The sequence below is a fragment of the Hyaena hyaena genome, unplaced genomic scaffold, assembly GCF_003009895.1.
Source record: "Hyaena hyaena isolate Hyena2069 unplaced genomic scaffold, ASM300989v1 scaffold_157, whole genome shotgun sequence".
NCBI lineage: Eukaryota > Metazoa > Chordata > Mammalia > Carnivora > Hyaenidae > Hyaena > Hyaena hyaena.
In genome coordinates this window covers 1,954,112-1,976,705 of record NW_024080789.1, presented here as the reverse complement: position 1 = coordinate 1,976,705, position 22,594 = coordinate 1,954,112, and the positions used below count along the sequence as shown (strand labels likewise).

At 43.7% G+C, this 22,594-nt stretch overlaps 1 protein-coding gene across 1 annotated transcript in view; it reads left to right on the top strand.

The window, feature by feature from the left end:
- The window catches only part of ARHGEF37 (Rho guanine nucleotide exchange factor 37), a 53,869-nt gene that overhangs the window by 4,503 nt on the left and 26,772 nt on the right, over window positions 1-22,594 (top strand). The window contains exons 2-3 of the mRNA XM_039239409.1: window positions 12,527-12,723; window positions 14,419-14,542. Coding sequence (XP_039095340.1) covers window positions 12,538-12,723; window positions 14,419-14,542 — 310 coding nt within the window. The 5' untranslated portion in view covers window positions 12,527-12,537. The remainder of the gene's footprint in view (window positions 1-12,526; window positions 12,724-14,418; window positions 14,543-22,594) is intronic.

The window sequence follows — 22,594 nt, the reverse complement described above, 5'->3', positions numbered from 1 at the left end:
GGGTAAACTGTGCTGTATCCATGCATTGAATACTGCTCAGCATTTAAAAAGTAATGAACTGTCGGTACGTGCCACAGCTAGGAGAGATCTCAAAATAATTTCACTGGAAAGAAAGAAGAAAAAGGCCGGATCAAAAAGAGCACACACTCTATAATTCTACTTATAGAAAATTCTTGGGAAGTTGCTGTCTCTCACCTGACCTTAAACTTTTTGGTGGCCCCCGAGTGCTGTACGTGATTATACTAGTCTGACTCAACTTGTTACAGTGCCATTGGCAATTCGATCATTATTCTGCCGGTTCATCCACGTCATTCATTCATTCAATTAATTGAGCACCTACTGTGTGCTAGATTTGGAGTAGGCACTAATAAAACAGATGTGATCCTTGCCCTTGCGGGGCTTACAGGTTATATTGAATGAACCAGTAAAACAAATAGTTCTTTGGGAGGAGGATGGGAATCAGGGAAAGCTTGTCTGGGCTCCAAGCAGTCAGTTTCATGGTTTTGAAACACCACTCCACTCTGGTGCTCTGCATCCAGTCAGGAGACTTAGTGGTAGTCCAGGAGAAAGGTGGTGGAGATGTAGACTCAGGTGGTCTTGGAGATGGAAAGCACTGGAAGAACAGATAGATGCCCTTAAGGAAACTGAGCTGATCCCAGAGGTTGGCACTGATTCACATTCTTTGAATAGTGTAGTTTCATCAGTTTTTAGTTCATATTATTGTCCTATGACTTGCCCCCACCCCCAGTCCCAGCCTCCATCACCGTTTTCTTTCTTTCTTTTTTTTTTTTTAATGTTTTATTTATTTCTAGGAGAGAGAGAGAGAGACAGCATGAGCAGGGGAGGGTCAGAGAGAGAGGGAGTGACAGACTCTGAAACAGGCTCCAGGCTCTGAGCTGGCAGTTAGCACAGAGCCCGATGCGGGGCTCGAACCCACGAACCACGAGATCATGACCTAAGCGAAAGTCGGACACTTAACCGACTAAGCCACCCAGGAGCCCCTCCATCACCGTTTTCTTACTGCCTAGAGAGACGCGGGGACGTGCGTGGCTCAGCTGGTTAAGCATCGGACTCTTGGTTTCCGCTCAGGTCATAATTGTGTGGCTCGTGAGTTCAAGCCCTGAGTTGCTGACAGTGCGGAGCCTACTTGGGATTCTCTCTCTGCCTCTCCCCTGATCTCTCTCTCTCAATATAAATAAATAAACTTAAAAAAAATACAAATCTTTAAAAAAAAACCACAAGAAAGAGAGAGAGAGAGAGAGGGAGAGAGACTGTCTAGAAAAACGTCATCACCTTGCTGGGCCAGTTACCCTAGCCTGCAGCATTCCTTGAGCCACTGGTCTAGTTGCCTTTCAGTAAGGCAATGAGGATAGTCTGGCATGACCTGTTACTCTGTTTTTATTTTTTCTCAACCTATGCTGGCTTGCAGGATCTCGGTTTGCCTTTCTAAGGGCTGGCAGGCCATCTGTTTTACTCAAGTGGCAGAAAGCCAGCTCAGAGCGGCCAAGCCTAAAAGAGGGGTGGAGAAAGAAAATGTATTCGCTCATAAAAAAAAAAAAAAAATCCAAAGGCTATCAGTCTCCATCATGGCGATAACTGAGTGATGTCATCGGGGCTCAGTCTCACAATGCCTCAATTCTCAGCTCCATTGGTTTGTGCTAGCCACATCCTGAGTCGGGCTCTGGGGTATCATTCCTGTTACTTAGTACTGTCCTCATGATCAGCTGTTCTTGCCATCTGTTTGAATATGATCAGCCAAGTGTCCTTAAGGCATTTCTTGATCCACTAGATCCATGGTAATGCGGTCCTTTACAGTTTAACATTAGTAGTAACAAAAGCAACTGCTACAGTATTTCTAGCCTACCTTACACCGGGCACTCAGTTGAGACACTTCACATGGATTCTTTTAGGAAACCTTGTAACCAAAACGTGTATGTATGTGTGTGTGTGTGTGTGTATATATATATATATATATATATATATATATACACACACATACAAATATATATGTGTTATATATATATAATGTATATATATTAAACATATACGTGTATACATATTAAATATATATATTAAATGTATATATATGTGTGTGTGTATATATATATTAAAATGTTATATCATTATCCCAGAAAAGCCAGCCAATTAATTGCAGAATCAGAATTTGAAATCGGGTTTTCTGGCCCCAGGGTCTGGACTCTAAGCCTTCACACTGACTGCTTCCTGAAGTCCCTCTTGAGGACTAGGAAGAGGAAAGCAAAGCCATCAAATAGAGTGCCTATTTCTTACTTTTCCTGAACATGAATCTTAAAATAGACATGGCAGTCATAGTAGGGGCAGAGCTCTGGAAGTTAGTCTTAGAATTTTATCCATCCCAGATCCTTCTGGGTGTTTAGAGTTTTGGAAGCTGTTTGTACTGGACCTTCCTCTCTGACTGTTGCGTGTGTTTTTACAAACCAGCCACCGGGTCAGGCAGATCCTAGTGTGGCTACTCTTGTTTCTGTAGGTGTTTCCTTCCTTTGTTTTTCAATGAAGCTTTTTGCTGTCATGATGCTTGAACTTCACCTTTGACAGTCTTCCACGAACCCGCTTCTTTAGAGTCTCAGACCAGATGCACAGGTCTTCCTTTTTTTTTTTTTTTTTAATCTTAAGTGTTTAAATTGGCTGATGGGTGTTCAAGTTTGTCTTCTGTGACATTTTACCTTCTGAAAGAACTTCAAGGTGATAGTTTCACTTTCCCCAGGGATCTACGTACTTCCATGTCTCTCTTCAGTTCTTTGGACTGGTCTGAATCATATATTTTTAAAATTATTTTTAAAGTAATCTCTGTTCTTAACGTGGGGCTCGAACTCATAACCCTGGTATCCAGAGTCGTATGCTCCACCGACAGACTGCTGGGGGGCCCTGGTTAGAATTAGATTTAGTGCACCATTTTCCCTTGTCACTTCTTCTGTCTTGAAAGGGATGAAATAATCAGCATGTCCATAACATTTACCTAGTTGGTCCTTCTGCTTTGAGTGGAAAGAAACTTGGGGCAAATAACCAGATATTTTAAATACCCCATCCTTACTGTAGAGCCATTTCTTTTCTTGGTCTTTGTATCCTCAGAATCTAGGAGAATGCTTGGCATAAGGTAGCTGCTCCAAATATTTGTTTGTTTGTTTATTCTTCTTATAATTTATTTATTTTTTTATAATTTACATCCAAGTTAGTTAGCATATAGTGCCACAATGATTTCAGGAGTAGATTCCTTACTGTCCCTTACCCGTTTAGCCCATCCCCCTCCCATAACCCCTCCAGGAACCCTCTGTTTATTCTCTGTATTTAAGTCTCGCGTGTTTTGCCCCCCTCCCTGTTTTTATATTATTTTTGCTTCCCTTCCCTTATGTTCATCTGTTTTGTATCTTAAAGTCCTCATATGAGTCAAGTCACATGATATTTGTCTTTCTCTGACTTATTTTGCTCAGCATAATACCCTCTAGTTCCATCCATGTAGTTGCAAATGGCAAGATTTCATTCTTTTTGATCACTGAGTAATACTCCCTTGTATATATACACCACATCTTCTTTATCCATTCATCCATCGATGGACATATGGGCTCTTTCCCCACTTTGGCTATTGTGGATAGCGCTGCTATAAACATTGGGGTGCATGTGCCCCTTGGAAACAGCACACCTGTATCCCTTGTATAAAAAGCTAGTAGTGCAATTGCTGGTTCATAGGGTAGTTCTATTTTTAATTTTTTGAGGAACCTCCATACTGTTTTCCAGAGTGGCTGCACCAGTTTGCTTCTCAGCAAATAAGCTATTGAATGAACGTGTGCTACAGAAGGAGCTGTTTCACAACACCCTGGGGTCAAAAACTGTGGCTGCACAACATTCAACAGGCATTGAAAACTATTTTTTTAGCTTATTTATTTATTTTGAGAGAGAGAGAGAGAGAGAGAGATAGCAAGGCTGAGTGGAGGAGAGGCACAGAGAGAGAGGCGGAGAGAGAATCCCAAGCAGGCTCCATGCTGTCAGCACAGAACCCCATACGAGGCTCAATCTCACAAACTGGGAGATCGTGACCTGAGCCGAAATCAAGAGTTGGAAACTTAACCAACTGAACCACCCAAGCGCCTCATCAACAGAGGTTTTGGGTTTTTTTTTTTTTTTAGCACCACCTATATGCTAAACAGATTTTAGTTCTGAGTTGGCGATTACAGGGCATGAAAGAGATCTCAGGAGTGAGCATGACTAGACTGTAAGAAAAGCCATGCTTTCTAAGCATGTTCTCTGAGACAAGTCCCCTTATCAGGCCAGAGCAGGAAATGGAACAGGGACACCCAGCCTGCTCCACCAGGCCTTTGAGCTCTACTTGTCCAGAGAGAGTTACAGTGATAGTGGAAAACATAAGCTATGTAATATTTGTTTGTTTTTAACTTTTTATTTTGAAATACTTACGGGCAGGAATAAGACAGACTTATTTAACTGCAAGTTGCAAGGGTAGCAGCCGGGTTTCTGTACACCCTTCACCAGGTTCCTCCAGTGGTTATCTCTTATTTAAATATAGCACAATATCAAAACCAGGAAACTGGCATCGGTATACTATTTGTGAATGACTGTTTTATGTTATTATGTCACGTTGTAGATTCGTATAACTACCACTTCAATTAAGACACAGAACTATTTATTCTGTGACTTATGGAGTTCTCCTTCGTGTTCTTTCTTCACAGTCACACCCACCTGCCCTTCAGCCTTATCTCTAACCACTAATCTGGTCTCTCAAGAGCCATCCAAGTATTGGATCCACCACATTTTTCTTTTTAAGGATTCGCTTATTAAAACAACATTTTGATTGTTTCCAGTTTGGCTACTACAAATAAAGCTTCTATGAGCATCTGTGCACAGGTTTCTGTATGGACATAAGTTTTCTTTCTCTGGAATAGATGCCCTGAGGTATGATTGCTGCTAAGTGTATGTTTCATTTGTAAAGAAACTGACAAACTGTTTTCCAGAGTGGCTGTACCACTTTATACTCCCATCAGTAATACATGAGAGATCCAGTTTGTGCACATCCTAACCAGTAGTTAATATTATATAACTGTTTTGGTAACAGCTTTATTGAGATATAATATATATTATATAATTCACCCACTGAGGATGCACAAATCAATGGCTTTTGGTATAGTCACTGAGTTGTGCAGCCATCACCACAATAAATTTAGAACATTTTCATCATCCCTAAAAGAAACCTGTACCCAGTAGCCACCACACCCCATACACTATCCCTTTGGCCTAGGAAACCAACGATCAGCTTTCTGTTTCTACAGATTCATCTGTTCTAGACATTTCATATAAATCATAAAGTACATGGTCCTTTATGACTGATTCCTTTGATTGACTTCTAGCATAATGTTTTCAAGATTCATCCATGTTAGAGCACATATCGTACTTCATTCCTTTCATTGCCAAGTAATAATATTTTTAATCACACAGACTATAAGAGATTACAAAATGCTGTTACAGACAGGCTTTGCCAGACCTGCTTAGAGGTCTAGGTTTCAATTAATCTGGGTGCAAGTTAATGCTGTTTTGAATAGTTAGCAGTTCTCTATAAAGTATTATTTGTGCTTTTTGTTTATTTAGCCACAGTTCTGAGTAGCGGGACCTGAGTAGCTCTCCTTAAATCCTGTTGGGATTTCTCTAGAGAACCTAGAGAATAGGTTATTCTCTAGAATAGAGAACCTAGAATCCTGTGCACAGGACAGTCTATGGCCATACCACCCTGAACGCGCCCGATTTCATCTGATCTCGGAAGCTACGGAGGGTCGGGCCTGGTTAGTACATGGATGGGAGAACCTATGCACAGGATAGTGAGTGTCAGCGGATCAGGCCCGGGGCAGGTCAGCAGGCCACAGGCAGTGTTCAGGAGCTGGAGCAGAGCTGTACATCAGACAGATGCATTCCGAGATCTTTCTGGGCCCTTTGCTCTCCGCAGTCAGTTTACATAGTATCTGATGGCCCAGGACAGAAACTTCTGCTGCTACTCGTGCCTCCCAAAGGACCACTGACGTATGCAAGTATCTTCAGTACTGTGAGGCATAGGGAAGGGCTCGACAGGAATGGGTGTTTATCTGGTCTCTAAGTGCCTAGTGTCTGGCCAGGAAGATGAAGCCCAGTTCTAAATAACCCTAAATAACCCAGTACAAGTTTGAATGGGACGTGTGCCATTTTAAATATTAGGAAATATTTTAACCATCCAGAAGAGAACAAACAACAGTACAACAAATACCATGTTCTTACCACCTATTTTTTGTTTAATTTTAACATTTTTGCCATATGTGCTTCATTATTTCTAAGCAAATAGAACCTCTCAGATACTCAGCAACAAAAAGGAAGGAGCTATTGATACATGCAGCAGTCTACAGGAATCTCCAGGGAGTTGTGCTAATTGAATAAAGTCAGTCCTAAGAAGCTTACACACTGTAATAATTTTGTTTACACACATTCTTGAAATAACAAGATTATAGAAATGGAGAACTGAGTTCCTGGGGGCAGGAGTTAAGGATGGATGGAGCTGGAGGGAACGGGGTGAAGAAGGATCCTTGTGTCAATGCCAGTATCCTGGCTGTGAGATTGTTGCAAAATGTTACCACTGAGGAAACTCGACCAAGGGTATATGGACCCAGTGTATTACTTATTACAACCGCATGTGAATCTCTATCTCAAAAGTAAAAGTGGAACTAAAAAAAACCCCAAGCCCTCAGATGCCATTAAGTCATTTTTGATACTGTCCTAAATTCTATTTCTCTGCCTCCCTTTCCAGAGGTTACTGCCATCCTGAATTTATTGCTAATCACTTCCACACACACACAAAATTTTTTTTAACTTTTTTTTAAATGTTTATTTATTTTTGAGAGATGAGAGAGAATGTGAGCAGAGGAGAGGCAGAGAGAGAGGGAGACAGATGATCTGAAGCGGGCTCTGTGCACGGAGAGCCCAACACGAACCCACGAACTGTGAGATCATGACCTGATTGGAAGTCGGATGCCTAATGAACCGACTGAGCCACACCGGCACCCTACTTCCACAAAATTTTTAATACTGGTGCTCCAAATGTATATATCTCCAAACACTATCTAGCGTTGTTTTATGTATTTTGAATTTTAGAAAATAGATAATCTATGTACCCTTCTGGAACTTTCTTTTGTTCATTCATTTTTTTTTGCCCCCCCGCCGTTCTAGAACTTTCTTTTTTTGTTTGTTTCCTTTCTTTACAGTGTTTGTGAGGCTATCCATGTTGACACATGAATTTATAGTTTGTTCATTTTCACCATTGTTCAGCATCCCATGATATGTATATATTATAACTTATTTACCCACTCTCCTGTTGATGGATATCTAGATTGTTTCTAATTTCCAGTCATGACCAGCAGTGGCTCAGTGAACATTCTTGTCCCCATTTCTTGCGTATATGTGAAGAAGTTTCTTGAAGACAGGATAGATTTAGGAGTAGAACTGACTGACCTGACAGTATGAGCATTTTTAATTTTCTAGTAATTGCCAAATTGCTCTTTGAGGTGGTTGCAATAATTTACATTACTGTATCAGTACCTGAGACTTCCCCATTCCCCTGCAGTCTCACCAACATTTTTATATTTTGCCAATCCGATGGGCATGAAATGGTATCTCAGGCAGTTTTAATGATTCATATTTGCCTAGTTACTAGTGAATTTTTTCATCTTTTTTAAATGTTTATTTATTTTGAGAGAGAAAGAGAATCCCAAGCAGGCTCCACTCTCAGCACAGAGCCCGACTCTGGGATTGCTCTCAGGACCATGAGAACCTGATCTGAGCCAAAATCAAGAGTCAGATGCTTAACCCACTGAGCCACCCAGGTGCCCTGCAAGTGAATCTTTTCATTTATATGTTAGGCATTTGAATTTCTTCTTTTGTCGATTACCTGTTCACACCCCTATCATCCACAGTTTAATTGGAGAAAACACAAGGCATTCTGTTTTAACCAGTAGGGGATATAAAAGAGTGTATTAGGTGCTTAACCATAGCAGTGGAGGGGCTGGACAAGCTGACCACAGAGCAGGCCCGTAGGAATGAATTCCAAGGCCATGCTACAGGAATGACCCCTCCGAAGGCATTGCTACCCTCTGCAACAATCAGGAAATTGGAGAATTGGGATGCTGCTCTCCACTGCTGGCTTCCGAATTCTATGACTTTAGGCACAGTTTTTTGCCAGAATTGATGATTTGAAAGCAGTGCAGTACCTGCCCCATTAAATTCATACCTGAAGCATCACCTCTCTTCCTACTTAGCTCAGTTCTAAATTCAGGGCTCACGTGAGACCATTGGATTGGTGGGGCTGAAAACACAGGTTGGAATCTTAGCTGCAAGGGAGCCGGAGTTTAGCTATCCCACTTCCATATTACAGGATGACCTAGTAGGAGGAGGTTAAAACTGACATTGAATGAACCAATGTACTGTGTGGGCAACAATATGCTTTGCTTTTCTTTTAAATTGCCTGGTTTTAGTGATTCATAGGAGTTCCTTATTGTGTGTAGATAATTAAACTTTTTGTAGGTTGTATTCATCACAAATATCTTCTGGTTGGAGGCCTCGTTTTTCCTTTTGATTGTAGAATTGTTGATAAACAGAACATTTCAATATTACAGTCATCCGATTTATCAGTATTTACCAATCTTTTCCTTAGGGGTTTCTTCTATGTCTTGTCAAAGAAATCCTCAGAGAACACAAAAATATTTTCCTACGGGAGCTCAGTCGGTTAAGTGTCTGACTCTCTCTCTTTTTTTTTTAAGGTTTTATTTATTTCTGGGAGAGAAAGACAGACAGCATGAGCAGGGGAGGATCAGAGAGAGAGAGAGAGAGAGAGAGAGAGAGAGAATCTGAAACAGACTCTAGGCTCTGAGCTGGCTGTCAGCACAGAGCCTGATGCAGGGCTCGAACCCACGGACCATGGGATCATGACCTGAGCTGAAGTCGGACGCTTAACCGACTGAGCCACCCAGGCGCCCCAAGTGTCTAACTCTTGATTTCAGCTCAGATCATCGTCCCAGGGTTGTGGGATCCACTCCTGCACTGGGCTCTGAGCTGAGGTGGAGCCTGCTTGGGATTCTCTCTCTCCCTTTTTCTCTGCCCTTCCTCCTGGGCACATGTGCACTCTCTCTCTCTCAAAATAAATAAACAAAAATTAAAAAATATTTTTTCCTATGTTCTCTTCTAAGAATTTTAGAGTTTCATATTTGCCATTTAGGTCTTTAACCATCTGGAGTTAAAGGTGTGATGTGGGATTACATTGATTTACTTTTCTATATGGGAAACTACTTATCCTATGGACCATCCTTTTCTTAGTCTTATACTTATGTCATATAAAACATTTCCATTTTTACTGTGGTCTATTTCTGGGCTCTCTAATCTGTTCTACTAATGTGTTTGCCCCTATATCAACACCACCCTTTTTAATTACTATTGGCTTTCAAGTAGATCTAAATATCTGATAGGACAGGTCCCCCCATCTTGTTCCTCAGGATTGCCTTAGTTAGTCTTAGCCTTACTCTTCTGCATATATTTTAGAATTATCTTGTTGTGTTTTAGTGAAAAACAAAAAGTGAAACTGTGCTGGGAGTTTTATTGGATTTGGAATTGAATCTGGTTGGGGAAAATTTTTTTCTTTTCTTTATGATATTGAGTCTTCCTATCCATGAACATAGTGTATCCCTACTTACAATGACTTCTTCAATTCAATAAGTTCAATAAGGTTTTATAATCTTTTTCATAAAGATCTTATATATCTCTTATTAAATTAAGATATCTCAGAAGAAATAAATGTTTTCATTATATTATCAAATCTTTTTATCTTTGCATTTAAAAATATTGTTGGTGTATAGAGTAATATGCTTTATTTTTGAATATTCATATCCATCAAAATTGAAGAACTTTCACTTTTTCTTACATTTGGTTTTTAGTTCATATTAAAGCTATGAAAGCATATAATTTAAGAGATGGGTGATTGTACATTTGTTATGAGAAACAGAGGCAGATGATTCTACAATGTTTGTTATGAAAAACAGCCTATTCCTTTTCTTTCCTGCCTCAGGCATGACCAGGCAGTTCCTTCTATCATTTTTTGCTGATTATTTAAAATTTACTTCCTTGTTGTTTTATTTCACTTCCTTGTTTTAAATAGCATGTATGTACTGTTATTTCTTGAGCTTTTTGATTTAGGTATTGTTCTTTGACTTTCTGCTATGGAAGATGAGGATATGGGTTTGTGTTTTTTTGTTTTTACTCTCCCTCCAAAGCAGGCTCCAGGCTCCGAGCTGGCATCACAGAGCCCGACGCAGGGCTCAAACTCACAAACTGAGAGATCGTGACCTGAGCTGAGGTCGGACGCTTAGCCGACTGAGCCACCCGGGCCCCCTGCCTGTTCTCATTCTCTTTATTCTTGTCTTCTGGAACTCAGATTTGATGCATGAACCTTCTTATTTCAATATGCACATCCCTTAAATTCTCTATTTTCCATGCTCTTCTTTCTCTTTAGCAGTCTGGATAATTTCTTCACATCTGTATGCCCTCTTGCCATTTCTTTTTCTGGATGTCTGTTAAATCTGCCCATTCGGGAGGCGCCTGGGTGGCTCAGTGGTTAAGTGTCCAACTTCGGCTCAGGTCATGATCTCACTGTTCCTGGGTTTGAGTGCCATGTCGTGCTCTGTGCTGACGGCTCAGAGCCTGGAGCCTGCTTTCGATCTGTGTCTTCCTCTCTCTCTGCCCCTCCCTTGCTTGTACTCTGTCTCTCTCTCTCTCTCAAAAATAAATAAACATTAACAAAATTCAAAAACCATCTGCTCTTCCGGTTTTCAATTTCAAAGGTTAAAATTTTAATTACTGTAAGTTTTATTTGCTTTAAAAAGTCATACAGGTCTTTTTTTATAATATGGGTTTTTTTTTTTTCCCTGCTTCTTTTATAGTTTTTATCTGATAGTTTAACTCTGATGTTCTTGGGATCTAATCCTGCTCATTTTCATGGAGTTCTTGTAATGTTGGATTGTCAACACATCTTCAGGACAGGGTTGTTTGCTGGCGTACCTCATGGCCTAGGTTAAGCACGTGCTCTTCAGGATACGTTATATTTCTGTTGACACTCAGAGTAGCATTGGTCTTCAGCTGTTCCTGTTCACTTCTCGGCTTTGGGTTACTTGGACCACATGTGTAATATCACTCTGAACCTAAAACCCAGTGAAGGCAGGGCTGTTTTTATGATTTTTCAGAGGGGAGTTTTTGGTCCTCATGTTGGACGCAAGCCAGGATGACCTCATCTTCTGTGTGAGTGGGGGGATTTTTGGTTTTGTGTGTATGGTTTTTTTTTTTTTTTGGATCCACCCTTTCACTGGCGTCTTTGAGGGTCCCAGTTCTGTGAAGCCACCCATCTCCTGTTCCTGCCTGAACACCAGTGCCTAAGTCCCTGGTTGACCGAGATTGGCCATGCCCTCTTCCCTGCCCACCCCTCCTCTTTGGGCCCCAGCTCCTCCCGCTCTGGTTTCTAGTTCCCTCTATCTGGGAGCCCTGCTATTCCCTTTATTCCCATGCAAGCCCTACAAGGCTGTGAAAATGAAGTTGGTTATACCTGGTCCAGCATCTCTAGGTGGCTTGTAGTAGGGGGTTTTCAGGCCATGTTGTCCACAGTTTTGCCATTTGTACTTTTAAACCTAGAGATAAAGGGGCCGTGGGAGTCTCAGTGAGGGAAAGTCCATCTGGCTGGGAGGATCAGGAAAGGCCTTAGGGAGGATGACTGTCCGAGGATAGTGTCATGGGAAGGGGCGCAGCAGGTGCAAAAGCACAGAGGCAGGATGTGAGTGTGCAGGCATGGAGGACAGCACGTAGCCCTGTTTTGCTGGAGTACGTCTGTGAAAGGAAACTCGAGGTTGGAGCCGGACCACAGAGCAGCAGGGAGCTGTTCTAGCCCCACAGCATGGAATGCCATGATCACAAGCTTCGTTTCAGGAAGTTTAAACTGGAAGCACATCCAAGATGAATGAGCGAGGAGCAGCAGGAGGGCAAGAGATTGGACTTGGAAAGGTGCTCCTGGAGGCTGTGGAGATAGCCCAGGGGAAGGGTCATGAGGCCTGAATGAGGCAGTGGGGGTAGAGAGGAGGGAACCCCTGGGATGGAGGGTGCGATGGAGGGTGCGATGGAGGGTGCGATGGAGGGTGCGAGAGACTTGGCTGAGCCAGATAAAGAAATCCGGGTCAAGAGCACAGGGAAAAAAATAGAAGAAAAGCTAAGCAAGCACATTGTCTGGATCCTGGAAAATGTCAACAATGATCTGAGCTGCGTTCCGCCTTTTAAGGTTATTCAGATTCTGCCCACAAACGCTAATACGTAGTTCATCTTGCAGTACGCAACCTAGAGATGTTTTTAGGGCACTTGATGAATAGTTGTCTCTGGATTAGAGACAGCGTGTTCCAGTAGATCTCCCGGAAGTGAGCTGAGATGTGTTTGCCTCTTCTAGAACCTGCTGACATGGCCGAACATGGGACCGATGAGCCATCCTCCAGGACAGGAAGTCCCGACGGAGAAGACCGGGTCTCTGGGGACAGACTGTTGCTGCATCAGAGGCTGGCTGTCAGAGAGCTCATTGACACCGAGGTCTCCTACCTGCATATGCTCCAGCTCTGTGCCTCAGACATCAGGAGCCGCCTGCAGCAGGTACTCGGGTAGGGCTGCACACAGCCTCCCTTTCCAGGGGCAAATGTGGGTCCTGGCTTCTGAAACATCGGTTCCAGCCAGGGGCAGGCTTGATGGAGGGGTGGGCATGCTGGACGTGAAGTCACCTGGATGTACGCCCCGGTACTTGCCTTCATTGGCCATGCCACCTCCAGCAAAGCCTTTAGCACGTTGGTGCCTTAGTGTGTTCACCTACTAAATGGACGGGAGTAATCACCTCAGAGAATTAAGTGAGGTAATGGATAAAATAGCACTTTATCAAATTTAGAACAGATTGCTTATACTGATCTATATTCTTTTTAAAGAAATGTTTATTTATTTTTGAGAGAGAGTATGTGTGCATATGAAGGGGGGAGGGCAGAAACGGGGGGGAGGGGCAGAGAGAATCCAAAGCAGGCTCCTCGCTTGTCAGCACAGAGCCTGACACGGGGCTCAAGCTCATGAACCATGAGATCATGACCTGAGCTGAAATCAAGAGCCGGATGCTCATCCAACTGAGCCACTCAGGTGCCCCTAACACTGACCTATATTCTAATTGTCTCACTTAGAAGATGGTAACCTGAAGAAGTTTTCGCTATGATGGGTTTTTACATCTTTTTTCCCTTGATTTCAGAAATAATGCAAGCTCTCTCCATAGGATGTTAAGTATCCCTTAGTACGTAAGCTCAATTAGGGCAAAGACTATTTAGTTCAGTATATCCCCAGTTCTAGACTCATAAATAATAGACTTCAGTTAGTGTTTCTTGAATGAATGAAATACTCAAGGAGGAAATGTGGAAGGTGAAAGCCTTGTCATACTTGACCCTCCAGAAATTAGGATTTTTCTCTGTAGGCATTAAACAAATAATATGGATTGTTACTTACTCTGACAAAAATAAGAGCCTGCTCTAGATATTTTTCTACAGTTAGCTTTTCCTACTTGATTTTGCATTCAGGATAGACACACACACACACACACATACACACACACATGCACACACAATGTTCTATATGTGCTCATGCACATATTGTTTTGCGTTCCATCTCACAGTGGTAACACCAGTTAATAGCGGCTGGAGTTCAGAATACATCTCAAGGTAATGGTGGTGGGTGCCGAGTATGTCAGAGCTGAAGGAAGGCCAGCTTCTCACCCTTGTATGATGGATGGGGAAACTGAGGGCAGAAAAATGATAGCTGTCCACAGATCTAGGGGAAAAAAATTCCTGTTCAGCTTTTATTCCATGCTGAGCACTCCATCCCCTCCTCTATTTTTGCAGAGTAATAAGAGTACCTAATTTATACAATTTTTCAAATTTATTTTTATTTTTTTAATGTTTATTTTTGAGAGAGAGAGCGAGAGCACACAAGTGGGGAGAGGGGCAGAGAGAGGGGGGGAGACACAGAATCTGAAGCAGGCTCCAGGCTCTGAGCTGTCAGCACAGAGCCCGACATGGGGCTCAAACCCACAAACCAAGAGATCATGACCTGTGCCGAAGCCAGATGCTTAATCGACCGAGCCACCCAGGCGCCCCAGATTTATACAATTTTTCAGAGCCTTGCAAACGTTCCACCGGGCAGTCTTCCCGAGAGTCGTGGGACTCTGAAGGTGCAGAGGTTCTGGACTGCTCTCCAAAGCCTGTGAATGAAGTCACCCTACCGAAACCCCAGCGACTCCTGTGAGTCCTCTGTTTCTTCTAGCTGCCCCAGGGGGATCTGGATGTCCTGTTCTCAAACATCGATGATGTCATTGAGGTGAACAGCAGATTTCTTCACAATCTCCAAGAGACGGCATCCAGGGAGGAGGAACAAGTGCTCTTAATTGGTAAGGGAAAGACAAGGCATCTGTCTGATTCCCCGGGGGACTGTCCTCAGCATGTGGCCGTTGCTGAACCGCCTTCAGAATTCCAGGGAAATGCAGATCAACGGGGGGTTTCTTTTGGGGGATTCCCGGAACACAGCATGTCAGAGCTGGTGGGACTCTCAGATCATATCCAGCCCCATCCCGTCACTTTGCAGAAAAGGAGACGGGGGCTCAGAGACAAGGAGGAACTAATTGGTCAGTGGCCCGCTGAGCTTTTCATTAGTTACTAGACTCAGTTATTTACTGAGCACCTGCTGCTCACTGTGTCGTGTGCTGGCGTCATAGCATCAACGAGTGAGTCCAGGTTCGCATTCTGAAGGGTTGACAGGTCCGTGAGTGTGACAGAAGATGAACAGATAGATAAGAGGGTTTTAGGTAATAATTTGTAATTTGAAGAAAAGAAACAATTGTAGTAACTTTGGGGCATGAGAGTAGTCCTCCTGCGAAGGGAACATTAGAGCTGAAATCCGACTGTTGGGAAGGAGACAGCTATGAGATCTGGAGGGAGAGCAGAGAGAGTGGCTGTGCTGAGGCCCTGACAGGGATAAGCCTAGAAGGTTTGAAGGACAGACAGAAAGAAGGCTAATGTGGCTCCAGGGGACTTAGTGAGGAGAGTGTGTCAGGGGATAAGATGGGAGAGGCAGAGAAGGACCAAATCATGTAGGGCCTTCTAGGCCATGGCGAGGAGTCTGGATATGATTCCGAGCGTGGTGAGAAACCATTGGGCAGTTTTGAGCAGGAAAGTGATATAATCAACTCCTGTTTTTCAAAGAGCTATTTGGCTGCTGTGGACAGTGGCTTGTGAGGGGGTGGTGAGAGTGGAGACATGAGCCCAGTGGGGTCCTTACTGTCGCCCGGCTGAGAGAGAGTGGGTGTGTGCTCATCCCGGAATGGTTAGGATGACTGTGTAGAGCCTGACAGAGAAGGGACACGTGAGTGTAAACCTCACACCTGTGTCCCTCCTTCTCTTCTCATCTGCTGCTTCAGGTCACTTGACAAAACTTGTAGGTCACGGGTTTTTGAGTGGAGGTGGCTGGGGAAGGCAGAGGGGAGGAGGAGGTGGAGGAGGAGGAGGGGAGGGCGCCCCGCACAGTGACCATGCTAGTCCCTGGCCTTTGCATCACCCATCTACCCCTTCCTAGACATGAATGATGACGAGGATTAAAAATAACAAATATACAATTTTTTAAAAATTTATGTATCATTTTAAAAAAATGTTTATTTTAGAGAGAAATGTGAGGAGGGAGGGGTAGAGAGAGGGTGGAAGGGACAGAGGGTCCAAAGCACAGAGCCCGATGCGGGGCTCAAACTCACGAACTGTGAGATCATGACCTGAGCAGAAACCAAGAGTCAGACGCTCAACCGACTGAGCCACCCAGGCGGCCCACAAATATACGAATTCTTAGAAAGCCTACTTTCTGAGTGTTTATTAAATGCTTAGCATTGTCCTGATGTACATGTATTAACTCATTTAATCCTCACAACGACCCTGAAGGGGAGATGCTGTTAACTCATTGTACAGTTGAGGAAACAGAGGCACAGAGAGAGGAAGTAACCTGCTCAAGGCCCTTCGGCTAGTGGCACAGCCAGGATCCGAATTCGGGCAGTTGGTCTCCAGAGCCAGTGCTCTTAACTACTGCCCTGAGCAGTGTCCATGTAGTAGAAATGGGATTAGAACCCGTGTATCATGTGTTTATTCTCCCCTTGAAAATAGAGTTCCTTATTAAAACAGCAATGTGAATGAGTTACGATTTCCTAAAAAAGACAGAGTAATACAAACTTTAAGAACAAGATTTTTTTTTAAGTACCTGGGAAGCTATTCTCAACTTTCATCATTATGTCCTTGTTTCTGTTAATAATCACCACCTACTCGGGGCGCCTGGATGGCTCAGTCGGTTAGGCGTCCGACTTTCACTTAGGTCATGATCTCGCGGTTCATGGGTTCGAGCCCTGCGTCGGGCTCTGTGCTGACTGCCAGCTCAGAGCCTGGAGCCTGTTTCAGTCTGTGACTCCCTCTCTCTCTGACCCTCCCCTGCTCGCGCTGTCTCTCTCTCTCTCTCCTAGAAATAAATACAAATAATAAAAAAAAAATAATAATAATCACCACCTACTCTTTGGTGTGTTATGCGCTGGGTCAGGACTGCCTGAGCTGCCGCCGGCTCCTTATTCCCAGTCCAGCTGTGCTCGGAGAGCCTTTCTCGCAATCCTGTAGCCACAGCATTTAAAAAGGTTTCTGGGCCGCAAGCATGACTGTCTTTAACAGATGACTTAGGTCCCCCTCGTTACCAACGATTCCAGCACAGCTCTGGTGTTCACCACGGCCCCTACCCAGGGAGGTGTCGCCACGTGACACCGTGCTGTAGCTCAGTGCAGTCCCACAGAAATGTCATTCCAGCTACAAATGTAATTGAAAGCGTTTGAGTAGCCACATTTAAAAAATTGAAGAAGCAGGTGGAATTGCGTTTCATGATACACTTGACTTATCCCAATATGTCCACAGACTAATATCTCAACATATGATCAGTATAAAAATTATTCATGATGTATTTTACTTATTTTTTTGTACTAAGTCTTTGAAGTTGGTGTCTTTTACATTGACAGCACATCTCAGTTGGGATCCTGAAATTTCAAGGGCCCCAAAGCCGCATGTGGCTGGTGACTGCTGTTTCTGGGCGGTGCGGGTCCAATGGTTTGGAGTCCTGACTGGCAAGGCTCTGTCGCCCACAAGTTCCTTCATGTCTCTGAGCCTCCTTTCTGCCTCTTTGAAATGTGTCAGCCACGACTCAGAGCATCTACCACGTACTAGCTCCTTCCTCTCACGATACTGTTATTTGCTGATTACTGTTATTACTGTCCCCATCTCACTAAAGAAAAACGGGAGGCTCCAAGGGACACAGCTTGTCAAGGCAGAATCAAGAGCCTTGATTCTCTTTTTTCTTTCTGACTGATCCCAGCTATCAGCAGAGTGTTCTTTTGATAGTGGGAGGAACTTTTTCACTACTGTGACTTCTTTACAATCTGTGACCATAGGACAAGAGGAACAGAAGTCTCTACTTTTGTATTCCTGGCATTCCTGCTCCTTTGGCTCGCTCTGCTCTCTGGGAATCCGCCTTCCTCTGTCATTCAGTTGCCAGAATGCCCCTGCCCCTGGCCACACTGGCTATGATACGCTTTCTTGGCCATCAGTCACATTCCTGCCGACGCACCCAGGTTTAGGAACATGTGGGAGCCGCCCTAGATTTCGAGGCTACGCCCAGGCTGGCTCTCAGCAGGGGTGATCTCTGTAGTTGGCTGATCTCCTGCCATGCAGATTCTCCCTAGCTGCAGCTTTGTGTGCTCTTTCCTCTGGTCTCCCTCCTTCTGGGGGCTTCTCCTGAGGGAGTTGTCTCTGAGGATTGGCTGGACCAGCATTGGAGAAGAGGACCAGTCCTGGGTGACAGTCTCTCTGTGGGAGTCTTTGCCAAGGGCGGGACCCATGCTAGGCTAGGCATCACCCCATGTGTCCCCATGTGACCCCACGGGGGGTCTGGTCAAGGTCAGAGGCCCAAGATGTAGCTTCAGCAGGCAGTAGGGTCAGCTGTGCATCCTGTGGTCCACAGCTCCCCACCCCCTTTCGTGGCTAATACATTTCTCTTTATCCTCGCCACTTCCCCCTAGAGGGGCAACCAAAGACTCTTGTGGGTACTTGAGGTAGCTTTCTAACAGCCATTCCTGTAACCACTTTTTTTAAAAAATATTTTTATTTATTTCTAGGAGAGAGAGAGACAGCGTGAGCAGGGGAGGGTCAGAGAGAGAGGGAGTCACAGACTGAAACAGGCTCCAGGCTCTGAGCTGGCAGTCAGCACAGAGCCCAACGCGGGGCTCGAACCCACGAACCGTGAGATCACAACCTAAGTGAAAGTCGGACACTTAACTGACTAAGCCACCCAGGCGTCCCTCCTGTAACCACTTTTAACCCCTAGTTTACGCAACATACTACAGAGAGTATAGATTTTAAAAATTGTATATTTGTTATTTTTAATCCCCGTCATCATTCATGTCTAGGAAGGGGTAGAAGATGGGTGATGCAAAGGCCAGGGACTAGCATGGTCACTGTGCGGGGCGCCCTCCCCTCCTCCTCCTCCACCTCCTCCTCCCCTCTGCCTTCCCCAGCCACCTCCACTCAAAAACCCGTGACCTACAAGTTTTGTCAAGTGACCTGAAGCAGCAGATGAGAAGAGAAGGAGGGACACAGGTGTGAGGTTTACGCCCACGTGTCCCTTCTCCGTCAGGCTCTACACAGTCATCGTAACCATTCCGGTATTATCTAGCTGGAGTCGTACAGTACACAGCCTTCACAGAGTGGCCCCTTTCACTTCGCAATGTGCATTTCCGCTTTCTCCTTTTCCTGTCTCGATAGCTCATTTCTTTTCTTCTTTAATCACTGCATGAAATTCCACTGTATGGACACAGCACAGTGTATGCATTTACTTCCTGAAGTACATTTTGGTTATTTTCAAGCGTAGGCAGTTATGAATAAAGCTGTTATAAACCTTTGTGTGCAGGGTTCTTAAGAAATCATTTTTGAAACTTTTTTCTATAGTGGTAAAATACACATTACATGAAATTTACCATCTTACCCATATTTACGTGTGAGTCCAATGGCATTAAGTACATTCACATTGCTGTGCAAGCATTAAGTACTGCCCAGCTCCAGAACTACTTCATCACCCTGAACTGAAACTCTGTACCCACCAAATAATAACCAGCCTCTGGTCGCCTCTATTTTACTTTCTGTCGCTGTGAGCTTGACTGCTCCAGGTAACTCATAAAAGGGGACTTCTACAATATTTGTCGTATTGTGTTTGGCTCTTCGCATGTCTTCAAAGTTCTTTTTAATTTTTTAAATCGTAAAAAAGAAAAATAAAATTTAAAATAATTTTGACTTACAGAAAAGTGGCAAAAATAATACAGAGGTGCTAAATACCCCTCGATTTAGCGTTCCCTAATTTTAACATCTCAGATACTCACAATACAGTTGTTGAAACCAGGAAATTAACAGCAGTGCAACACTGTTAACCCTCCTGACCTCACTCTCATTTTGCCAGCTTGCCTATGAATGTCCTTTTTCTGGCCCAGGATCTAACCTAGGGTACCACGTTTCATTTTATTGTGATGTTCCCTTAGACTTTTTTTAGTCTGTCTTTTGGGACCATAACACTTCTGAAAAGTCCAACCCACGTTGTAGTACATCCCTCAATTTGAAGTTGTCAGTTATTATAATTAAAAAGATTGTATAGATTTTATAACAGCTTATATATGTATTGTTTATATTTTCTAAATTATGAATATTTTATAAACACTTTATATTTCATTCATTTTTTTTTTAAATTTTATTTCTGAGAGAGAGACAGCGGGAGCAGCAGAGGGTCAGAGAGAGAGGGAGACCCAGAATCTGAAACAGGCTCCAGGCTCTGAGCTGTCAGCACAGAGCCCGACGCGGGGCTCGAACCCACGAACCGTGAGATCACGACCTAAGTGAAAGTCGGACACTTAACTGACTAAGCCACCCAGGCGTCCCTCCTGTAACCACTTTTTTTAAAAAATATTTTTATTTATTTCTAGGAGAGAGAGAGACAGCGTGAGCAGGGGAGGGTCAGAGAGAGAGGGAGTCACAGACTGAAACAGGCTCCAGGCTCTGAGCTGGCAGTCAGCACAGAGCCCAACGCGGGGCTCGAACCCACGAACCGTGAGATCACAACCTAAGTGAAAGTCGGACACTTAACTGACTAAGCCACCCAGGCGTCCCTCCTGTAACCACTTTTTTTAAAAAATATTTTTATTTATTTCTAGGAGAGAGAGAGACAGCATGAGCAGGGGAGGGTCAGAGAGAGAGGGAGACCCAGAATCTGAAACAGGCTCCAGGCTCTGAGCTGTCAGCACAGAGCCCGACGCGGGGCTCGAACCCATGAACCATGAGATCATGACCTGAGCCAAAGTTGGACGCTTAACCAACTGAGCCACCCAGGCGCCCCTTTTTAAAAAAATTTTAATGTTTTTATTTATTTCTGAGAGAGAGACAGACAGACAGTGTGATCAGGGGAGGGTCAGAGAGAGAGGGAGACACAGAATCTGAAACAGGCTCCAGGCTCTGAGCTGTCAGCACAGAGCCCGACGCGGGGCTCGAACCCATGAACCATGAGATCATGACCTGAGCCAAAGTTGGATGCTTAACCGACCAAGCCACCCAGGCACCCCAATATTTCATTCTTAAATGAGGCAATAAGATCATGGTTAATGATCTGTCCTTCTTAGTGCCTCAGAGCAGGGACACAAGATGTTACTATATGTTATTACTTAAAATAATGGTACTTTTGATCACATGATTGATAGAAGATAGTATCTTCTATGTTTTTCCACTATAACGTTACTATTTTTTCCCTTGTAATTAATAAATAGGGAGGAAAACTTTGATATTACACAAATGTTCTATTTCATCTCAAACTTAATTAAGCATTACTTTTAGCATCCATTGATGGTTCTGGCCTGTAGTAATTATTACTGGTGTCCTCATGGTAATTTTCTATTTCCCTTATTCCTTCTATATTTATTAATTGCAATTTTTCTTTTTTTAACATTTTTTTATTTAAAAAAATTTATTTTTTTATTTATTTTTTAATAGTTTATTGTCCAGTTGGTTTCCGTATAATACCCAGTGCTCATCCCCACAAGTGCCCTCTCCATGCCTGTCACCCCTCTTCCCCTCCCCCCCATCCCCATCAGCCCTCGGTTTGTTCTCAGCATTCAGGAGTCTCTCATGGTTTGCCTCTCTCCCTTTCCCCCACTATTTCCCCCCTTCTTCTCCCCCACAGTCCTCCGTTAAGTTCCTCCTAATCCTCCTATACGTGCAAACATATGGTATCTGTCCTTCTCTGCCTGACTTATCTCGCTCAGCATAACACCCTCAAGTTCCATCCATGTTGCTACACATGGCCAGATTTCATTCTTTCTCATTGCCATGTAGTATTCCATTTAATTGCAATTTTTCTATAAGCAAGAACTGTACTTTCTCACCCATTCATTTATTCAGTTACTTATATTAGTATGGAGTCTAGGGCATTTACTTTATTCCATGAGTCAGAATCCAGCAACTTCATTATTGCTCAAATTGTACCAGTGTTGGCCATTGGGAGCTCCTTCACATTGGCTCCTGTGTCCTTTCTGTAGGCCTCCAATAATGTCTGAGCACATCCTTCCTTTCAGTCCCCACAAGACGTTCCAGGCTCAGCTTGTACTTCCCTGGCCCATCCTTGGAATCAGCCGTTTCTCTCAGGAGCCCTGGTTCCTATTTTGGGGGAATGGTATTTAGACACCAAGTTCTAGGCTCTAGGTATGCTCATTATCCCTGGGATGTCATTACCCCCCTCAGCTAGTAGAACTGGGAAATATATGTATATATACTAATGTGTGCATATGCACTTATCTATATTTCTCTCTCTCTCTCTCTCTTTATATATTTAAGACTGTGAGTTCATACTGATACCTACAATTCCAGTCCATCCAGTCCATGCTCCCTCTCATCCCTACTACCCTATGCCCTCATTCTTTCCACCCCTTTCCATCCACTTGCTGCGGGTAACCAATCTCATAAATTTCTGCTTTAAAAATTTGGAATGCTTCACAGATTTGCCTTTTATTCTTGTGCATTGATCTCCTCCGTGTTATTCCAACTCTGGTATATATGCTGCTGAAACTGAGCACCAGAGTAATCTATTTAAAACAGAAACAAGATCACCCCTGTTCAAAGCCCTCTGGTTGCTTCTTGCCACCGTTAGAATAAAATCTAAACCCGTCGTTCCACCCTTACCTACTTTGAGGCCCTCTGGGATCCGGCTTGAGTTTTCTGCTTATTTTCTCCGCTTTGTGGCCTTGTTCACTCTGCTCTGGCCATTCTTCCTTTTTGGCTATTGCTGTTAGGCCAAGTGCTGTCTTGCCTTAAGCCCTTTGCAATCCCCCCCCCCCCCCCCCCCCCCC